This window comes from Meriones unguiculatus, chromosome 11, assembly GCF_030254825.1.
Source record: "Meriones unguiculatus strain TT.TT164.6M chromosome 11, Bangor_MerUng_6.1, whole genome shotgun sequence".
NCBI lineage: Eukaryota > Metazoa > Chordata > Mammalia > Rodentia > Muridae > Meriones > Meriones unguiculatus.
Window position 1 is genome coordinate 12,396,215 of NC_083359.1, and position 21,218 is coordinate 12,417,432.

Below are 21,218 nucleotides of genomic sequence, written 5' to 3' on the forward strand. Positions count from 1 at the left end.
TTCTCTGGCAATGAAAATTATTTTTCAGCATATCACCAGAACTTCAACCTACCTTGAGTTTCTCTAAATCATCTGACACCTTAAAAATTTCCTGAACTAAATTCAGAAGACGTGAGGTGCTAGGTTCTTCTGGGTTCCGATGAGTTGTATCAATCTCTGTGGAACCCAGTTGTCCATCCGTCTTTCTGAAATCCAAGCAATTCTTCCACCTACAGATCTAAGCACTTGTTCAAGTGGTTCTGATGAAAACCTGCTGTAGGATGGCTGCTTCTAGCCTGAGTAAGGCAGATGCCCAGTGAGTTATGCCTGAGCAACATCCCAACCCTGCTGAAGCCAACAGGAGAACTGAGCAAAAAGGCATGCTGGAGTCTAGACTACTGAACTGGTTTGAAAATCAAACAATAAGAGTCAGTGGGCACAAACCAATATGCTCCTTCACACTTGAGAATAATCCGCTTGCTAGATCAGCTACCAGTTCAGAAGTGACAAAACAGGCCAGCAACACTTAAGGCAGAATTGAGGTCTTGTTTCAGACTTAGAAACCTTGGTACCCAGGCCAGAGCAGAGGCCTTCCAATCCAGATACAGCAAACCAGCTCTTATCAGTCTTTCCCCAACACAAGCAGAAAAGTCACCCTCCTTTGACACTTCAGTGAGGCTGTTCTCAGGGATGTACAAACACCTACTGAACCCAGATAGGGCATCAATGGCAGACTGAAACAACAACAAAAACCCATTGCATTTATAGTCCAACTCAGGAAACCAATGAGTTTATTGAGCTGGCTTACAGATTTCACAGTTGTTTTACCTCCTTTTTGCTCTCTGCTTTGTGCTTGTGGTTGAGATGTGGTTTCTCAGGCTTTCCGCTCTCCTGCCATGCCTGCCCTAAATGATGGACTCTTGTCCTTCTAGAATTGTAAGCAAAAAATAATGTTGACCAATTATCACTTCTGGTCGCGGTCCTTCTTCACAGTAACAGAAAAGGAACTAATGTCTGAGTTGGCACCAGGAGTTGGGTGTTGGTGTAGAGAATCTGAACATGTTGCTTTTTGGAAGAATGTGGAAGACCTTGAAACTTTGGACTAGAAGAGTTGTTGGAGGCTGGAGGCTAGAGGCTGAGCTTAATGGGTCAGTCTAGTAAAATCTTGAAATACAGTAGTGCTGAGAAAAATGCAAAGTGTACAGTATACAGTTTGGAGAGAAAAGGAGCATTATGAAGCTCAATGTTACAGCCAAGGCCTGTGCTAAAGACAGGCCTTAATGAGCCCTGATCTGCACTAGAACAAAGGGAAAGGTTCCTCCAGGGCAAGATCGCATGCATATAAGCTTCTGACTTGTGGAAGGAAAAGGCCTAAGAGGTTTTATGCTCCAAAAAGCAACTGGATATGAAAGCGGTGCTAATGCAGATCAAGGGGGTTAGGGTCCATCCTGAGCTGACTGTGGACTTGGCAATATCATCCATACGGCAGGTTGGCTTTAGAGGAATGACGGATACAAGAGTGAAGTGTTTAAGGCCTCTTCCTCCGTGCTTTCAGAAGCTGCTGAGGCCAGGCAGCATGTGGGCAGGGTAGTCCTTGAGTGAAGGCCTGAGAGGAAGAGAGTCTCTGAGAGGCCATTGTGTGAAGCTACAGAAATGAATCCTGAGTTTTTTGTGGAAACTCCAAGATGTTGGAGATGGCCAGGGCCATGGGATTTTCTGCCCAAGAGAGCATCTACACAGAGTGTGGAACCAGCCCAGGAGAAAGATAAGCATGTTGCAGGCAGCAGAGCTGAAAAGGCAGAGAGTCATCTAAACCTCTGGAAACTAAAAACACCAGAGATTGAACAACAGGATATGGAGATTGCCTTCCTGGGTTTCAGTCTTGCTTTGGTCCAGTGCTGTCTCACTATGGCCCTGTTATTCTCTTTTGGAATAGTATTGTATATTCTGCTCCATTATATATTGGAAGTATGTAATTTGCTTTTTTTGCTTTTTTTTTTTGATTTTATAAGGAGTTATAATTTTTTTGCTTTTTTTTTTTTGATTTTATAAGGAGTTATAATTTAAAACATGCCAGGGTCTGTGGGGACTTTTGGAGTTAGACCAAACACATTTTGCACTATGATATGGTTATGAGCCTATGGGAGCAGGAGAGTGGAATGTGGGGGTTTGAGTACGGCATTTGACCACTTGGTCTCCATTGGTAGCACTGTTTGAGGAGGTTTAGGAGGTATGGCCTTGCTGTTCCCTCGCAGCTTCCCGCTCCTGCTGCCATGCCTCCCCACTAGGATGGACTCATCTCTTTGGAACTGTAACTCAAAATAAACTTTTTCCTCCATAAGTCACTTTTGGCTATGGTATCTGATTTTATCTTAGCTACAAAAAGTAACAAAATTGCATGTGATAGGATCTTTCACTGAGCCTTGAGCTCACTGATTAGACAAAAATTTGTGTCTAATAACCTTGGGTAATTCCCCTCTCTGCCCCCTCAGCAGCAGGATTGCAGGAATGCACCATGGTCATTGCTGGGATTTTACTTCATTCCATCTAACCATGCAATAAAAGCACTTTACTAACAAGTCATTTTCCATCCCACCCCATGAGTTTCCTGATTCTGTGCTACAGACCTTAAACTGTGCTACAGACCTACCCACAGACCTTAAACTCAAGACCACCAATACACTTTCATTTTAGAGAATCTTTCAGTATTTCAATACTTCAATAATTTGGAACATAGACTTTAGTGCTTCACAGATGAAATCTGTTGCATATAAAATTTGAATGACTCAAGACTCGGAAAGAATAACAGAAGCCATGATAATGATCCTCTACTTCCTATGTTGCCCGATTAACATACACTTATTTTCTGGTGCCATTATCAACCTGTTCCAACTAATGAGCCAGGCCTGGAGGCACATGCCTTTATTTCTACCACTCATGGAGGCAGGCAGAGCTCTGTGAGTCCTGTGTCAGCCTGGTCAACCCAAACAAAACAAACAAGAACCTCTCTACTGTAAAGAGCTGGTAATTACTGCTTCTGCAGTCAGACTCACCTCTGTTAGTACTTATTTTGTACTGCATTTATCATTTACTGTGGGTGCATATGTGTGCTTGTGCCATGGTACTTGTGGAGGTCAAAGGACAGCCTGTGGGAGTCTATTTTTTCCCTTCTGCCCTGTGGGTCCTAGGGATTGAACTTAGGTCCTCAGGTTTGGCCTTTGCCTGCTGAGCCATCCCAACAGCCCTCATCCTTGTTATTCTAATTTTCAGTAACTTCCTAAACTCATGCTCCAATTTTTTTTTTCATGCATCTGGGGAAAGTCCCTTAATTTTTTTTTTAATTCAGAAATAAGATTTTCACCCTATAATAAACCATTCTCTGGACAATGTGACCACATTTTATATTTCCTTGTGTAGCCTTGTGTTTTTATTTCTGAATTTGTGTGTGTATTTAAGATTTGTCTAGAGTTGTAATCTGGGAGTTAAAAGCAAGGTATCAGCAGGGTTAGTCAGGTTACTTGCAGGGGAAGATAGTGAAGTGATGTCTGACTTCTCCACAATAGTGGGGGGTCATGCAAGAGCATGTGTGTGGACAGACCGGCTCCCTATGCACCCTATGTTGGCCTCACATGTGCAACCTTGAATCAGCTGCCCAAATCCCGGGCTCTGCTCAGAAAGCTTGTTTTGCTCAAGTACATGCCTGTTGCTTATTTACCAAAAGAAACAATGTTTTTCATCGTGTCCCAAGTCCTTCAAAAGAGAAGTTTCCTCATTGGCTATTTCTTGCCCTTAACACCATTTATACTGGTTGGGAAAACTTTGTATAACGACAATGATAGGAACCACATCTGGAAGGACACAGGGAACAATGAGAAATGATGACTGCAAAGACCAATGTACAACAGAAGACAGGCTTCTGCCACATCTCCACTTGTCTTTTGGATTATTTCTAAGAAGTGTTTTGAACTCCCATCCTACATACAGCTAGGTCACATGCTTAGCTTTTTCTTAAATTTTTTTTATTATTAGTTACATTTTGTTAACTCTGTATCCCAGCTGTATCCCGCTCCCTTATTCCCTCCCAATTCCACCCTCCCTTCCTCATCTCCTCCCTGCTCCTTTCCAAGTCCACTGATTGGGGAGGACCTCCTTCTTCCTCTTTCATCTACATGCTTAGCTTTTTAAAGAAATTAGAAGAGTGATCCCATCTAATTACAAGAAGCACTACTGAGACAAATGTCTGAATAAGTATCCAGAAGAAAGACCAAAACCAAATCACACTTTGGCCAAGGGTAAGATGGTGCTATGTGGTCAAAGAACATTCTGTTGCAGCCTCCTACCAAATTATTGCTATGTACTTGCAAGCTCCCATTACTGTGTTGAGTGGATGTACTGCTTACTAGTCCCAGGGAGCAAGGGCAGTGGCTACACCAGGCATGTCATGTTGACAGTTGAGGCATGCTCTGTGCTCTTATGTGAGCACACACCCTTCCTTGGTTTCACAGCATACACTCAGAGCTAGGATGGTGCCAAACTATAAGGCATGAGGAGAGTAATGAAAAGGAACTTATTCCAAGAATATCATCTCTCTCAGAGGATGGAAATGGGTTCCATTTGTTCCTAAACATCTACACCACTTCACAAGACAGCTGTGAAAAACACCTTTCTCCATGTTTTCTCATCCCACTGCTTACTCTCAGCAGTACTGGTTCACTTTAAGGCATCACCATGTTACAGAAACACTATCATCTACACTTGGCAGATAGTTGGTGACAATCACTTATACGTTAAAAGATTAAGAAAATGTGAACTAGAAACTTACAAGACGTAAACAGGCCAGGATAATGGTTACTGTGGAAAACTTTAACGTAAATCACAATGAACATTTAAAAAGTATATTTCCCGCACTCCCCCGCATACAGAGATCTGCTAAGAGGACAAACCACACGCACAAACCTTACATGTATCAGGGTATGTTGCACCTGATGGTGGCAGTACCCTCTGAAGTGAAATGTTCCACCCTGGAGGAAGGCTCATTAAAACCCCGAACAGTCTCACAAGCCCCCCAAATGTAAAAGACGCTCAAGGTCCATTCTGTTCCCAGCTTTATAAAACAGGAGGAGCTGCTGGAGGGAGACTCCGACCCGCTGTGGCCGGCTGAGTCCCCTGCATGGGGTCCAGCTTTCATGTGTCGTCCCCACACTGGGCTGTTCAGTGATGTGGCTGCCGGGATCTCCTGTCCCTGGTAGGTAGCCCCTCACCTACACTCCCGTGGGCTCACTGAACCCACTGAGTCACCTGAGTGGGGCTTGACAGAACTGTTTCTTTGGTCTTTTGTCAGTGCCCTATCTGGGATGAGGTCATGGCTCCTCAGGACAAGTGTCCCTCAGGCAGCTCAGCTGCATTTTGGTATTCACTGGTGTCAGTTGTAACTCTCACACTTTTGTGACAAACACAAATGTCCCCAAATGTAGACCAAACCACTGCATGAGGCATCATCATAAACAATTATCACCTGGCATATTTAACAGTTTTTATAGTCAGGGTCTGGCCTATTAACTCTATGTAGACAGGCTGGCCTCAAACTCAGATATCTGACTGCCTCTGCCTCCTGGTTGCTGGGATTAAAGACATGTGCCACCACACCCAGATAAAAAAAAACTTTAATACTGTAATTAACACTTCCTGGAAACGATTTCATTTTATAGTTTCTGATACATACGGATTTTAATGTTTTATGGATATATATATATATATATATATATATTTCACATGATACAACCTTTAGTAGCTCCTCAATGCAATGCTGGTGCTCAAGTAAGGCATTTAGAATTTATTGAAATTTCATGTTTTTCTCCACAAAATGGCTTGAAAATACACAGGTGACAAGAAGGGCCCTCTCCTGAGTTTTCTAACCCAAAAGATTTCCTGGCTGAAATGCTTGTAAAATGGGTTACAATGATTTTGCATTATGTTTCAAAAAGCTCTTGTAGAATGTTTTATCATTCATACAAATAAGAGATTTACAAACACATATAAAACCTCTGCTCTCTCCAATAAAACATGTCCTTAAATTAGTGTCATTCTCTATACTCCCTTGTTGCCAAAGATAAGCTCATCTGCCTTTCTGGCCACGAGTACAAATCCAGGGACAATGTATTGCAATTGGGGGATAAGGTTGGAAAGAAATGAATTATCACAAATGTTTAAACTCCCGTAACTCAGGACATGGTCTCTCCATGACACTATACATACAGGCTGCCAGTCCCAGGGCCAGAAAGCCAATCTCAGCACACGAGCCCTCTGCTTATAGGACTTCTCACAGTGACAATTTCCACATCCATGACCATTCTAGAGATGCTTTTCCACACGTCAATAACTCCCTCTCAATGTGGAGGCCGACTTCCTGCAAAAGGGCTGTCCACATATGTTACACTCATCACTTACAGCCCGGGAGCTCTCCAGTGTTTCCACCTATCTCACACTCTTGTGCCTTCTCAGGAGTGTTGAGGGGATTGTTGTTTTGGATGCACACACATCTGTTTATGTTAGACATACGTGGGAACATGGTTACCTATGTGAGCTCTGGCACACAACCCAAGAATATGAAGTATTTTTTACATTCTTTAAATTCACAGGTCTTCCCCTCCTCCTCGGCTTTTGTATTCAGAGTTTTGCTTCAGTGGCTGTCTATTCCAGGCAGATGTCTTACAGAACCAAGTTTTTACACACACATTAAATTGGTATGGCTTATCCCACGTGTCTTCTTTGGTATACAGTAAAGGGTGCCTCAGAGCTGGAGGAGTCCTCACAATCACAGAGCCCCTCACCTGGTGACTGTGAGCTCTGAGAAGGTTTCTCCACACACACAGCATTCCAACAGTTACTCAGCTGTGTGTGTTTGGCGTGTACTGAGCTGTATCTGCTGTTGAAACTTCCTCCCTTTCCATCTGCAGAGCTTTTCTACTCGGATACACATCTGCTGGGAATGTTTCCTGGTCCTTACACTCCTAAGGCCCCTCAGCTGGGAGACTTCTCTGGCCTGTATCTAGGTTTGACATGTGGCAGGTGACTAGTCTAGATTACACTGTCGAGTAACTCAGCTCTGAATTCTGTGATACACAGGGAGAGGCGACAAAGGTGGGAGAGGCTTTCCTACACTCTCACAGTCGCAGGCTCTCGCCTGGGTGAACTCACTGAGATTCTCAGAGGTGGGACTTCTGACTAAAGGGCTTTCCACAAGGCTACACTCATAGGGTTTCTATCCATGTGAAGCCTCCACCAGACTTCACAGTCAAAGGATTTCAGCTGTAGGATTTCCTCAATAACTAAGATTTGACATCTGGCAGAAGTCTACTGAACATATCCCATTCTCTGTTTTGAGTTCACTAATTGAGATATGACTTAAGCCTGACAGGTTCTCTGCAACGTTCACATCCACAGGCTCTGAATTCTGAGTTACATGGAGAGATGACAAACTTTTTCCACACCCTCTATGTTCACAGGATTCCTCACCTGTGTAAGCTCTGTGATGTCCATGGAGGTTTGTCTTCTCATACAAGGCCAGATCTCATGCATGAGGTTTCTCACCCGAGTGAGTTTTTTGATGTATAGTGAGGTATGACTTGACACTAAATGATTTCCCACATTCTTTACATTCAAAGGGTTTCTCACCTGTGTGAATTCTCTCGTGTGTGGAGAGGTTTGACTTCTGGTTAAAACGTTTTCCACATACGTTACACTCATATGGTTTCTCGCCTGTATGAATTCTCTGATGTACAATGAGGCCTGACTTTATACTGAAAGTTTTCCTGCACTCTTTACATTCGTAGGGCTTCTCACCCGTGTGGACTCTCTGATGTATAGTTAGGTCACACCTCCTCTTAAAGGCATTCCCACAGATGTCACACTCATAGGGCTTCTCGCCTGTGTGAGTTTTCTGATGGACACTGAGATTGGACTTCACGCTGAACAGCTTCTTACACTCTTTACACTCATAGGGCTTCTCACCAGTGTGAGTTCTGTGGTGTAAATAGAGGTTTTGTGTGTGTTTGAAGGCTTTCCCACATACTTTACACTGATAGGTTCTCCCACATCTGTGACGTCTCTGAGGTTGGTTGTTGAGTTTTGAAGATGTATTACATTCATGGGGCTTTTTACCTGTGTGTGGTCTCTGGGGCACATTGAAATTTGAGTTTGGGCAAAATTTTTTCACACAACTACTCTCTTTACTCTGACTAGCCCTCTGTGATGGCATCTGACAAACACATTTTTCACGGTCACCACACCCACAGGACTTTTCCCACACATGCAGAGTGCTCTGCAGAGTTAGGAAGCTTGCTTTTGTGTTTAATGTTGGCTCGCCATCACTACACTCACTGTATTTGTTTTTTATGCATGTTTTTAAATGCCGAATGTGGTTACACTTGTCAGAGAATGATTGCTTACACATGTCATAATCAGAAGTTTCTTCCCTTACGTGAGTCCCCTCTTGGGCACTGACAGCCAACTTATCAAAGGCTTTCCCATATTCCTTGAACTGCCTCAAGTCATCTCCCAAAGGAAACGCTTCATGTGTCCACACAGTGTTTGAGTGGAAGGCTTTTTCGTGTTGCGTGCACTGGAGGGACTGCTGCCCACTCTCGACACTGTGATCTAGACTAAGAGGCTTGGCAGGTCTGCATGACATCTTGGTTGTAGTAAGATGATCAAGTTCTTCTGTAGCCTGTATCTCAATGGACTCATCAGGGAAATACACATTTTCCCATGTATCAAGGACCTCAGATCTCATTCTAGAAGAGTTCCTATTCTTAACAGCCAGGCGTAAAACAGGGTTGGAACTCCTATTAATTATTTTCCCAAAGCTGACCCTCTCCTCAGCAGATGAGCTGCCAGCGATTACCAGGTGGTTCAAATGTCTCTTTTCATTGGCCCATCTGGTCTCATTCAGGCTCTTCACATGCTGCATAGCTGAAAGGAAATAAAAGTTGACCTATGTGAACAATACAGAAGCCATTCTGATAGACTCCCAGTACAAAAGTGAAGAACTCCCCCTAATGATGTAACCTCACAAAACTGGGGCGAAGAGCGCTGGCTGCTGGTGCAGAGCTCCCACTGGCTTGAAATGTCACAGCAGATGCTGCACAAACCTGTTGGCTTAGAGCGAGTTCTACGACGACGAGGGTTGAGAGCTAACTAGATATTCCACTTTCCTCATCAAACAGGAGCCTTTCAACAGAGCCTCGGTTCATCTGGCCTCCACGATTCAGATCTCCTGGATGCCATGCCACACCGCTCTACCAGGAGTCTTTGCAGAATGCTCCTTGAATTTCATAACTTCTGCTATCTTGGTAGACACAGTTTGGTTTTGGACACCTTTTCTCATACTTGAATTCTGAGATCAGTGTCTGAAACCTATGTTTTCAGTATTAACTTAGAACTTAACTAATGTCACATTGGAACCTCTAATGAACTCTAACTGTAAGGAGATAGCTGTCTGAGTCTAGCCAGCTCATGGATAGCTTCTCCATCTTGTTGGCAGGCTCAAACTAGGTTCATGTTCCCAGGCCCAGGGACTAACTCCTATCCCGTTTCTCCAGATGCTTCCTGTTCGTCTGTTAACCAATAAATTACAAAAGAGTATAAAGAAAGAAGTTGCCAGTTATCTAAACTAAGGTACCTGCAGTATAAGTGTATATAACTGATTGCCTGTCATGACCTAACTGACTGCGTGCAGCTTGCTCTCTGCTTGGTTGTCTTACCATTTTGAGTTACCAGCCAAATGTCCAGCATGAGTCAAGGACCTTGAAACCAGGTGGTGCAGGTTTAGGTGAGAAGGCCTAATCACCAACATTTACTTCCTTCCTGAGGCTGGCCTGCCCCAAGTTGGGGAGAATCCACAATGGAAACTCCTTTTTTCAACCCCTTATGTCAAAATATGATTAGACAATGCTACAGCTCCTCCTCACTTCATGGTTTCCTCCTTTAAATGTGCTGAGCCCTTCAAGGACGAGGCTCAGATCCCGAGCTGGCTACCTCCGAGTGCTCAAGGGAATAAAGCTTTCATTCTAAGCTTCTGTCACTGAAGTAAGTTTTCTCAGCTTCTCCTTGAGCACAACAATAACCACTCTTGAAGGCAGGAGCTCCTACAAACCTATGAATTATGGACCAAATTTGTTAGTCTCAAAGTTAATCTGAAATTAATTTTAGAACAATCTCCTTTAAACTGTTTTAGCATTAGAACCATCCTATATTTTTCATTCATTTATCCAGCCAAGAAAACATATTTTTGTAGTTATTAAGCTCTTTAAGCAAGGTTAATTTGTTGGATCACCATTTTTGGTCCTACACAGCAGACCATTGCCTATAAAGAGTCAAATAAAAAAAAATGATGAACACATTAATAAACCCACAAAAAAATGCTTGAAGTAAAGCATTATATAAAAACAGGAAAAAAGCAAAGTGAGGTTTAGTTTTAAAACCATTTAAGACTCTCCAGGCGGGCTTGCGGCAGCTTGTGCTGCGTTTGGGCTTAGCAAGCCTGGAGCAAAAAGGAGAAAACGCTTAAAAAACAAAACAAAACACAGAACAACAACAACAACAAAAAAGCCTCCAAACCAAAAAAAAAATATATATATATATATTTAATAAGACCGAGCAGAATGTGCTAAGCCTATGAAAATACACAGCAAAAATAGGAGAGAAGGGCACGTTTGTAAATGAGAGCCTCCTCTGGACATAGTATAGCACGCGTCTGATTAAGAAGCTGGTCTCAAGGTTGGGAGATGGCAAACTTGAGTAAAAAGAACTTCACACACCATCTGATGAGGACTGACTCCCTGCCTAGAGCATAGTCACTGACCTGGGAGGCTTTGGTTTGGGGCATCTTCTTCCTTCCATGGCCCAGCTCCTTGCTCTAACTTCAGGATCAACTCAGGTTTGCTCTCACATTGATCTGTGAATAGGAGATATTGTACAAGTTGTACCCCCAATGGCAAAATACTGGTTTCAGATGTTCAGCAATGATAGTACCAATATAAGCACTCTATGTGAACATGCATTTATAACCAGTGCTGAGGACATTAAAATAAAATAAATATATACAGAATAAAGGCATCATTCTGACTGACTACCTGGATCAAGGAAAAAAAAAAGCAAGTAAAAAATACAAAAATGCATTGAATCAACAAAAATTTAAACATCCTCTGTCAGATACTACAGGGGTTGGCCAGATCAGTAGATGGGTAGCAGTGAGCTCTGAATACCTCCCCCAACACACACACACACACACACACAAACATACACAGTCAATAGGAATCAGAGGAAAGCGGGAGAAAGGAGAAAAACGACGTATAAGAATTGAATACAAACACATCAGCAACAGAGCATCAACAGCAAGAGTTCTTTTTTAAGAGATAAAATCCTCTTCTGGTCTCTTGGATTCAGTTCCAGTCTCTGCTACTCGATTCTTGGTCTTACCCGATCGGCTCACCCACTAAAATTAGGTAAGAAGAGACGACTGGAGAGAAGGCTTTTCTCGGAACAACACCAGGGCACACAGCACAGAAGGGCACCTCCCGGGCAGCTCTCCAAGTGAGCTGAACTGTCTATTTCTACAACCAGAGAGGAGGCTTTGTCCACAAACAGGAAGCCAGGATGTGAATGAAGGAATGTCTGCATCAGGCAAAGCATCGTTTACCTAACACTGGCCACAGCAGTCTCTGTCAGGCCACAAGGGAAGTGCTCCCCTTTGGACACCTAGGTGGACATGGCTGTAGAGTCACCCAGAATTCACCAAAACGCATGAGAGCAAAATTCAGTTAGAAACTTCGAAACTGTGCTGGCTGGCACTGAACCTTGTGTGAGAGCAAACAGCTGTGGTTTCCTCCGAGTGCCCTGGCGTGTGTATGGCAGGGTACTGCCCTAGGAGAAGTCAGACCAGCCATCAAGTAACTGGGAGTCTCTTTGCTCAAGGCAACCAGGGAAGCAAGTCCGGCTATTCACAAAGTCTTTCCTTGTCATGGGACAGAAAAGGACACTGGATGGAGTGCTCACAGTAACTTAAAGAACTTACCAGGAATATAAATAGCGCTTACAAAGACTCCACAGTGCTTAACACCAGCCCAGCACCACAAGCAAAGTTCCAGTCCCCACATCTGTGTCAAAACTACACAAAGGGACAGTTCTAAGCAATCAATACCAGTGAGTTTTGGAACAGTTGTAGATTTTAATTTAGAAAAATAAAAGGCTGGGGGTGGTGTCCCACGCCTTTACTCCTAGTATGCGGGAGGCAGAGGCAGGTGGATTTCTGGGTTCAAGACCAGCCTGGTCTACAGAGCGAGTTCCAGGACAGCCAGGGCTACACAGAGAAACCCTGTTTCTAAAAACAAAACCAAAAACCAACCAACCAAAATAAAAGAATAAAAGAACAGGCAATCAGAACCTAACCACAAAACATTCTAAGAAGAGAGGTTACCAAAAGAGCTTGCACAGGCAGGAAGAAAAAGCAGGGAATCCATCACAATGAAACACAGACACCAACAGCAAATGCACAGGCTCAGAGTCAGCCAACCCTCACAAAAGGCAACCAGAGTGATGTTGAGAAGGAAAATCTCAATTTAGAAGGAAAATCTCCATGAAACCAGATGTTAACTAGATAGCCTTATATTGGAGAGAAACATTAAGCCCGCCTCTTCCCATACACAGAAGTCAAGTCAAAATTTCAATGTATTTAAATGTAGATTATGAAATTATAAAACCAATACTAGAAAACAGGGGAAACACCAAAGGGATATAAATCTAGGCAAAGGTCAACTTTTAAAACTTGACATCAAAATCACAGTTAAGCAAAGAAAGCACCGAAAACCAGAATTATGGGAGCTGGAGAAACAGCTCAGTGGGTAAAAGCACTCGCTGAGCTGGGGAAGAACTGACTTAGTTCCCAGCACCCATGTAAGGTGTTCACTTAATGTAATGCTAGCTGCTGGCCTCCACAGCCCCTGTGCTCACCCACAGACGCATCTACATACACAAAATATAAAAAACAAAAAACAAAGACAGGGTTACATAAAAATTTAAAACTTTAGTTCAGAAAAGCTAACAATTGAGAAAGTTACAAGAAAAACACATAGAAAGAGAAAATATTAACGAGTTACTAGCTGATAACGGACTGCCTTCCAGAACTTATATAGCGCACGAGCATAAAAGGGAATGATCGGGTGAAATCTGGGCAAATGACCACAAGATATTTCTCCACAGACACAAGGATGTGAATATCCCTAACTGCCATGGAATTTCAAATCAAACAGCAACAGGCTCTCACTGCACCACAACCGCAGTGATGTTACAAACGCTGGGAGGACACACAGACAAGGGAAAGCGTGTTGCTGGAAATGTAACTAATAGTCACTACGAGAAACAGCATGGCGCTTACTGAAATGCTGGGCCGTGAACTGTCCACAACACACACACACACACACACACACACACACACACGCGCGCGCGCGCGCGCGCGTGCGAAACCCACCTCTGTTCTGAAGAGAACTCTCTGTGCACAGTTATTGCAGCACCACATAAGAAGACGAAATATGGAATCTCCCTGAGTGTTCTGCCACCAGATAAACTGGTACGAGAATGTGCTAAACACAGAGAGGATGACCTCATCTTACTATGGAAAGACCCTGGATTTTCTGTCACAGGACATGGATGTCAATGAAAAGACCCTCATATTAAGTGAGGGAGATCGAGCCAAAAGAAACAAACACTGTATCCACATGTACAGCTGGAGGCTAAGGTTAGCCTGAAACATAAAGAAAGAACATCTAGCTACGAGGGCCGAGGAATGGTGTGTGGGAAGGAAGGAAGGAGAGAAGATGGTTCACAGAGGCAAGGGGAATAGCTGGATGAGACACATAACGACCATTGCTCTATGGCACACAAACGCTAAATACAGATGGCAACAATTACTTGAAAGTAAGAGGGAGGGTTTTATGGGGCTTGAGATGGCTTGGTGGGCAAGAACACTTGTTTTTCTTACAGAAGACTTGGCTTTGGTTCCCAGCACCTACCTGGCAGTTCACAACTATCCCTAACTCCAGCTCCAAAGGATCCGACATCATCTTCTAAGCTCCTCAAGTACCAGGCATACACAGTATGCACACATACAACAAGGCAAAATACTCATATGCGTTAAATGAGCAAACAGAAAGAAAATAAGAGGGAGGGTTTTAAATGCTCTCAATAGAGAGAACTAATAAATCTAAGTTTCTAGACTTATGAAACACTGATCACTATTGATACTACACAAATATTAAAATGACAACTTTCATTATAAATATGTACAGTTACCATGTGCAGTGGCAGCTCAGTGGTAGGGTGCTTTCCCAGCATGTGCAAGGCTCTAGGTTTGGCCTAGCACAGGGAAAAAGACAAAACCAATGACTACCACCCTTGGGAGTGTTCCTGTATTTACCAAAAAGGACTAAGCTTCTACCGGGACTACTGTGGCCCTCTACTCACTCAAGGACGCCAGGCTGCTGTAGGTCTCCAGCATCACGTCCCTGTAGAGCTTCCTCTGAGCAGCATCCAGGTCCTGCCACTCCTCCCAGGAAAAGTCCACAGACACATCCTCAAATGACACCAGCCCCTGCAGTGAAACAACTCTGCTCAGCCTTGGGTCAGAGACAGGAAGACAGCAGGTCACGTCGCTCCACAAGCATCTCTTACATGAGATGGACCTTACAGGCATTCTTTATTAAGGAAGAAAACTAACTACAAACTGCCTTGCCTACTCGCCAGTTCATGTGACCAAGGTAGAAAACATGTTACATAAAATTGATATTCCTTTGATTTTCCACTTAAACACATGCCTCAACTCCAAGTATATTCAAAATATACTTACAAATTCATTTTCATAGGCAGCCTATTATATCCTTCCTAAAACTAGAAGAGCTGCTAGTAGCCACAAAGAAATACACATCACCAGTGTCCTATAAAGAAGGGTAAATTGGCCAGGTGTGCTGAGCACACCTTTAATCCAAGGTCATGAGAGGCAGAGGCAGGAGGATCTCTGAGTTTGAGGCCAACCTGGTCTATACAGGGAGTAAACTGAAAATGGAATAAATGACACTCATAGTGATAGGCACGAGTTACAACGGATCTTAGACATACTCGTTTAAAGTTTCTGCCATCAAATATAAGACGCCTAACAGGCAACTGGACAAACAAGATCTTACAAGTGTTCACAAAGAACATAAAGAATTAGAAATTCCGGTGTAGCTAACTTCAACAAACGGAGTAAAGTGGCTTTAAAGCAACTTAGAACATGAAACAAAGAATTGGAAATGTATTCAGTGACTGAGGAAAAGATGCAGATGTTGAGAACTGCAGAAGACTTTAACATTTATTCTGGGAAAACAAGAAAGTTCAAAATTAGATAATTTATACTTCAAGCAGGCACGGTGGCTCTTATCTGTGATTCTAGCACTTCAGAAAGTGAAGGCAAGATGATCTCAAGTTCAAGGTCATCCCAGGAAACATGAGACATACATGCACACACACATGCATGCACACGTATAAATGTGTACAAACATATTTCAGAATAAACATATACCATGAAAAAATACATGGCCAATCCATGAGCATGGGAATTCTTTCAATCTTACATTTCCTTACTCAGTTTTTTTTCTTTACTATCAGGAAGTCTCCATTTTAGAGGTCTTTAGCCTCATACTTTTGAATTACTACATTATGAGGTTTGTTAAATTTATATTGTAAATGCAACTGATTTTTTTCTCTGTACAACTGTTATTAGAAAATGGACCACCTCTTGAGTTTCATGTGCTGCTTTTCTATTCCTGACATACTGTTGGCAGTGTCATCTGATCTGACAGTTTCCTGGTGGAGTGCTTAGAGTAGGTATAAGATCACACCACCTGCAAATAAAGATGAACTGATTTCTGCCCTTGGATCTCTTTCTCTTGCCATACTGCACTGGCCAAGACCTCACCACTATACAGTTTGAATAGCCTTGGCTTGTTAATGAATTTAAAGGAAACGCTTCGGCATTTCGCATGTAGTATAACGGTGGCTAGGAGTTTGTCAAAATATAAGCCTAGGCAAAATTGGAATTTACTACGAGAATTGACAAATAAGGGACCAGTGAATTAAAAATACTTTGCACAGCAGCGTGCCTACAGAATGGGACAAAAATCTTTGCCAGCCACATATCTAATAGGATTAGCATTTACAACACACAAAGAACCAAAAAAGTAAACACCAAACTCACAAATAATCCAACTGATAAACGGACAAACACAACAAACAGATATTCCTCAAATGAGGAAGTATATATGCCCAATAGGCAGATGAAAAAAATGTTCTATGTCATTAGCTACCAAGAAAATGCAAATAAAAGCCACATAGGCATCCCAGGTTCACCCATTACAACAGTTATCAGTTAAGAACAAACAAGTCTTGCCGAGGGTGTATGGAAACAGGAATTCTTATACATCACTTATACAGCTCATATGTCTAATCTAATGCAGCCACTGCAGAAATCAACATGAAAGTTCCTCCAAATACTAAAAATAAAACTACCATGTGGGTCAGATATTCCACTTCTGGAAATGTACTCAAAGGAATCTGAGGCTGCCTCTTGCAGAGACGCCTGATCATCTGTGTTTATTGTGGTACTATTCACTTTAGTAAAAAAAATGGAACCAGCCTAAGTGTCTATCACAGGTGAAGAAAATATGACAAATATATAAAATGGAATTTTCTTCAGCCACAAAGAATGAAATTATAACATCTGTTAGGGAAATGGTGGAACTAGAGGTAATTATTACGTTGAAATACGCCAGAATCAGAAAGCCAATCATCACGTTTCTGTCAGGTGTGGAATCTGGAGTTAAATCCGTACCATATATACATATGTCTGAAGACATGAGCGTGCGCTGAGGGACTGATGGAGGGTGGAGGGGAAACAAAAGGGGATGATGGAGTACAGGCGACGTTAGAGAAGGGGCCCATTGAGGGGGAAGGGCACCAGCAAGGAGTGGGGACAGGAGAGACAAGGGCAGCTCAAGTGGTAAAACAAGAGGTGACACAGACATGAATATGCGACTCCAAAGCTGAAGCTGTCGCCTGCCTAAACACCACATGTGATATCCCAAGAAAGGCCGAAAGAGGGCGCCAGACAAAGAAGCCCGGTCTAGTTTTTAAAAGGCACCACAGAGCCTAAGGCTGGACCACTGAGCATTTCAACGAATGGTTATGAGTAACAACATATACATATTCATATACGTATGAGTAATAGTAAATCTATATATAGCATACAAGCATTGAGGAATCACAAGCTACAACTACTCTGCTTATATTTTTTGGAGGGAAAAAAAGGCATTTTTGAAAGAAACTGTTGGTTAGTAATAATATAACTAAAATTCAAGAAATTTGAATACATGACAAAAGAAACAGCAGCCACCAGAAAACGAATGGCTTTCTGTAAACACAACAAAACTTTACTTCTGGGCTGGTGAAATGACTCAGAGGGTGAAGGCTTGCTACCAAGCCTGGTGACTTGAATTCAATCCCTAAGGCTATGGTGGAAGGAGAGAACCAACTCCCACAAGTTGTCCTCTGACCTCCATGTCACACGTGAGCATGCACAAATCAAAACAAATGCTACGCCCTACTTCTGAACAGTTACTAGACAAAGAACAGGGAGGGAGGAAGAAGAGGTCAAAGGGGGAAAATGCCTCCTTTTAGCGTGAGGTAAAAGCCACTTGGTATTTTGCTCTAAATACCACATAAAGAAAGAATGGAGGATGCGGTCTGCATTTGGACAAGGGGCCTAGAGGTGCCCTTACCTTGCTACACAGGTGTCAAACTCATGATCTGAAAGCTGAGCAAAAGATACAAGCTACAGAGAAATAGTTAAGAAAGCCAAGCCGCAGAGGCCTGAAGCAGAGTCTACAGTGGGATGGAAGGGACAAAAAGCAGAACACAAGGACAGTCATACAATTCGTTTCACAGTGGGGTCATGAGCACAGAAAGGGGTGCTGAAGATAAAATGCTCGACATGAGAGAACAGAGTCCTGACCCTCAGACCCTATGAAAGACAGGCTGGTACAGTGGCAGCCTATAATCCCAGCACTTGGGAGGCAGAGACAAGGGATCCCCAGGGCAAGCTGTCAGGCGAGAGCCACGAGAACTGTGAGAGACTCCGCCATATAAAGAAAGTAATCAAGGAAGGTATCTAACACCAACTCAGGCCTCCACACGCATATGCATTCACATGCATATTTGCCCACGTCTACAAATACACACACACACACACACACACACACACACACACACACACACGAGGGAAAAAAAACTTGAAATGAAAAAATTTCCACATGACGATCACAAATAATAGTCTCAAATGTGGCAGAAATTTCAAGTAAGGCAGCTAGAGAATTGTGCTATCATTGAACTGTAACTTAAAACTGTGATGGAACAGATGTGTCTTGAGTACCAGAGAATCGCAACAATCATGATCTTTGCTTATCTCTGGGTTGGGAGTGAAGCAGTGTGCTCATCAGCGTGCCTGTGTCCATGAAGCCTGCTTAGATGCCACAGGCCCTGAGACTTGATCATATTCTCCTCCTGGGGTCAATCCAAGCTCTACCACAAATAGCATGCGATTAGAAAAACCAGTGACTAAACTGCACAGTTCAAATGACTCTAAAGCCTTTATGATGTAGCTGTATCAACATTATGATCTTACTATGTCTGTGCATATTTGTGTCTTATGTTTATTTTTTTCATTTCAATTTTAATTATCTCACAAAAAAGATCTTAAACCACAAGGTAAAACAAGGCCAGGAATAACACCACTCACCACAGCTGTGCTCATTCTCCTCGCTCTCTAAGGCACATGGAGTACCTTGGAATCGCAGCTGGAAAAGAAGGCGAACAGGTGTGAACAGGCACTTGCTGTGCCTTGTTGGTGGGCTCCAATATCTCTACATAGTGACTGAGGGAAAAACCTAGAAAACAACAAAAAAAGCCTCCTGTGTGAAGACAGTCCCTTACACTTGAGAACCGCCACAACTGTTTTAATTGAAAGAACTCAATGGAATTTGATGGAAAGAACACAATTAGAAAGCAAACCTATAGTTTACGTAGAGGCTAGTGAAAGTATTTGCCGCTTGCTTAGTAACTATAGCATGAAGGCATACTGCAGCGTTTTAAGGACGGATGTTTAATGAACACGATGCAGTCACAGAAATTATAGAAGACACCTGGGCAAGATTTCCTAGTTTTCTGTCAACGCGGAGGTACCGCACACGACTCCACCCACATCAGTTGGTTCACATATTTGTTTCACAGACAAAACGCTTTGGTCCAGGGCTGACCAGAAATCCATAACAATGAAATAAGCCAAATAACACAGGTCTAAGGCGGTGGTAATGGAGCTGTTACATTCTAATGTACGCAGGTTAAGGACCTTCGCCTGGGATTCCAACCATTCTCGCCCATGGCACCTCTCTCACCTTGCTAATGATCTAGAGTATGCGTGAAATGGAGAGTTAACTGTATGTGGCTCTCCATGAGGTCAGCATCCATCATGGGGTGGGCCTTGGTGGTCTGGGGTCATCCATCCTCTCTGTATAAGTAAATCCAATAAACTCACGGGATCAGCAAGTTGGATCGTGGTGGAGTCCTTACTTTGGTCACTCTTAACTGTCCATCCGAGGTGGACAGCCTGTCTCCGCAGTCAAAGTGTGTGCAATTACTCTGCCCTGTCCAACAGACGCCAACACACCTAAGAGACTCGCAGGTAAAGATGGAGGCCGGGATGCCCCAGCACACGTCAGGCTGCTCTGAGAGCGAGGACTGTCACTGCTAGGCAACGGGACAGCGGACACAGCAGTTGTGGCTCCGGGATCAGGACCCGGAGGAGACGGGGTACGGCTGACTGTAAGTCTCTCGGCAGCCTCCAGGAGGGGGAGGCTCGGCCACCTCGGGACGCAGGGCCCCCCCGCACAGGCCGCGCGTCAGCACACCGCACGGCACCTGCCCGGCCGGCAGAAACCGGCTGCACTCACCCAGGAGGCAGGCGTCTGACTACACGGTGACGTTCAGACGGGCTGGCGCGGGACCGAGGCCGGAATCCACACCCCCGACCCCGCAGAAACCGGAAGCAAGATGGCGACGCCGGAAATAAACCGAAAGTGCGCGGGGACGTCCGGATCTCGGAGCGTGTGAAACGCAACCGTCTTGAATGTTTTGACAGGTTAGGGCATCCCCGTCACTCTCTGGTGACGTCGTTGCATTTTTGAATACAACAAAGCTCTAAAGGGAATCCTTTGTGCGGCTAAACCCAGAAACAACTGCTTTATGAAAACAAACAAACAAACAAAAAACCTTTTAGCTGGGTCCGTGCGGTGGCACATTCCTTTAATCCCAGCACTGAAGAGGCGGAGGTGAACAGATCTCTGAGTTCCAGGTCAGAGAAAGAAAGAAAAGAAAAAATCTTGGAGCTAGTTAAGAGCACAGGCTACTCTTCCAGAAGATCTGGGTTCAATTTAAAGCACCTACGTGGCAGCCAGGGGATCCAGAATGCTCCCTGGAGTCGATGGACACTGCACACATGTGCACAGTCCTACAAGCAGGCAGAACACTCGTACATAAGCAACCCACTTATTAGTAGATAGCTAGTTATCAGTCTTTTGAGGATGGACACAAAATAAGTTAAAGAAAACCAAAGTACCACAACTGCCCTTAGAATCCAAACCACCACAGGAAAATAGGGAAGCAACCGCCCCTCTTCAAAATTTAAAGTACTATGTGAAAGGGAGAAAAACGGAAGAGAACAGTCTCTTGTTGAAGCGAAGGCTGTTTCTTATATTTCATCATAACTCCAGTTTTTGTTTTTTTTTTAATTAGAAGAGGACCTGAGCCATACATAACTTTGGCTCTTGGTAGAAGTGTAATATTTTAAACTGCCTCCAAGATTATAAAACCAAAGACACACGCTGGGCTTGGTGGTACACATTGCATGGAGGCAGGCAGATCTCTTGAGTTCCAGGCCAGCCTGGTCTACCTAAAGAATTCCAGGACAGCCAAATAAATAAAACATCAAAGACATACAATTGCCCCATTCTTATAAGTTAATCTAAATGAGCTTGTCAATTCCTGGATAGAAGACTCCTGGGGAATTATTCTGGAAACTTCAGTTTGAAGTGTAAAGCCTA

General features: G+C 43.4%; 1 protein-coding gene across 1 annotated transcript in view; it reads right to left on the minus strand.

Moving 5' to 3' along the window:
• Window positions 1-5,624: 5,624 nt before the first annotated feature.
• Window positions 5,625-21,218, minus strand: part of LOC110552183 (zinc finger protein 39-like) — a 35,112-nt gene continuing 19,518 nt past the window's right edge. Inside the window, exons 6-11 of the mRNA XM_060365011.1 lie at window positions 20,070-20,240; window positions 19,758-19,866; window positions 18,860-18,886; window positions 14,497-14,623; window positions 10,841-10,933; window positions 5,625-8,949 (exon numbers count right to left, since the gene is read on the minus strand). Coding sequence (XP_060220994.1) covers window positions 7,550-8,949; window positions 10,841-10,933; window positions 14,497-14,623; window positions 18,860-18,886; window positions 19,758-19,866; window positions 20,070-20,240 — 1,927 coding nt within the window. The 3' untranslated portion in view covers window positions 5,625-7,549. The remainder of the gene's footprint in view (window positions 8,950-10,840; window positions 10,934-14,496; window positions 14,624-18,859; window positions 18,887-19,757; window positions 19,867-20,069; window positions 20,241-21,218) is intronic.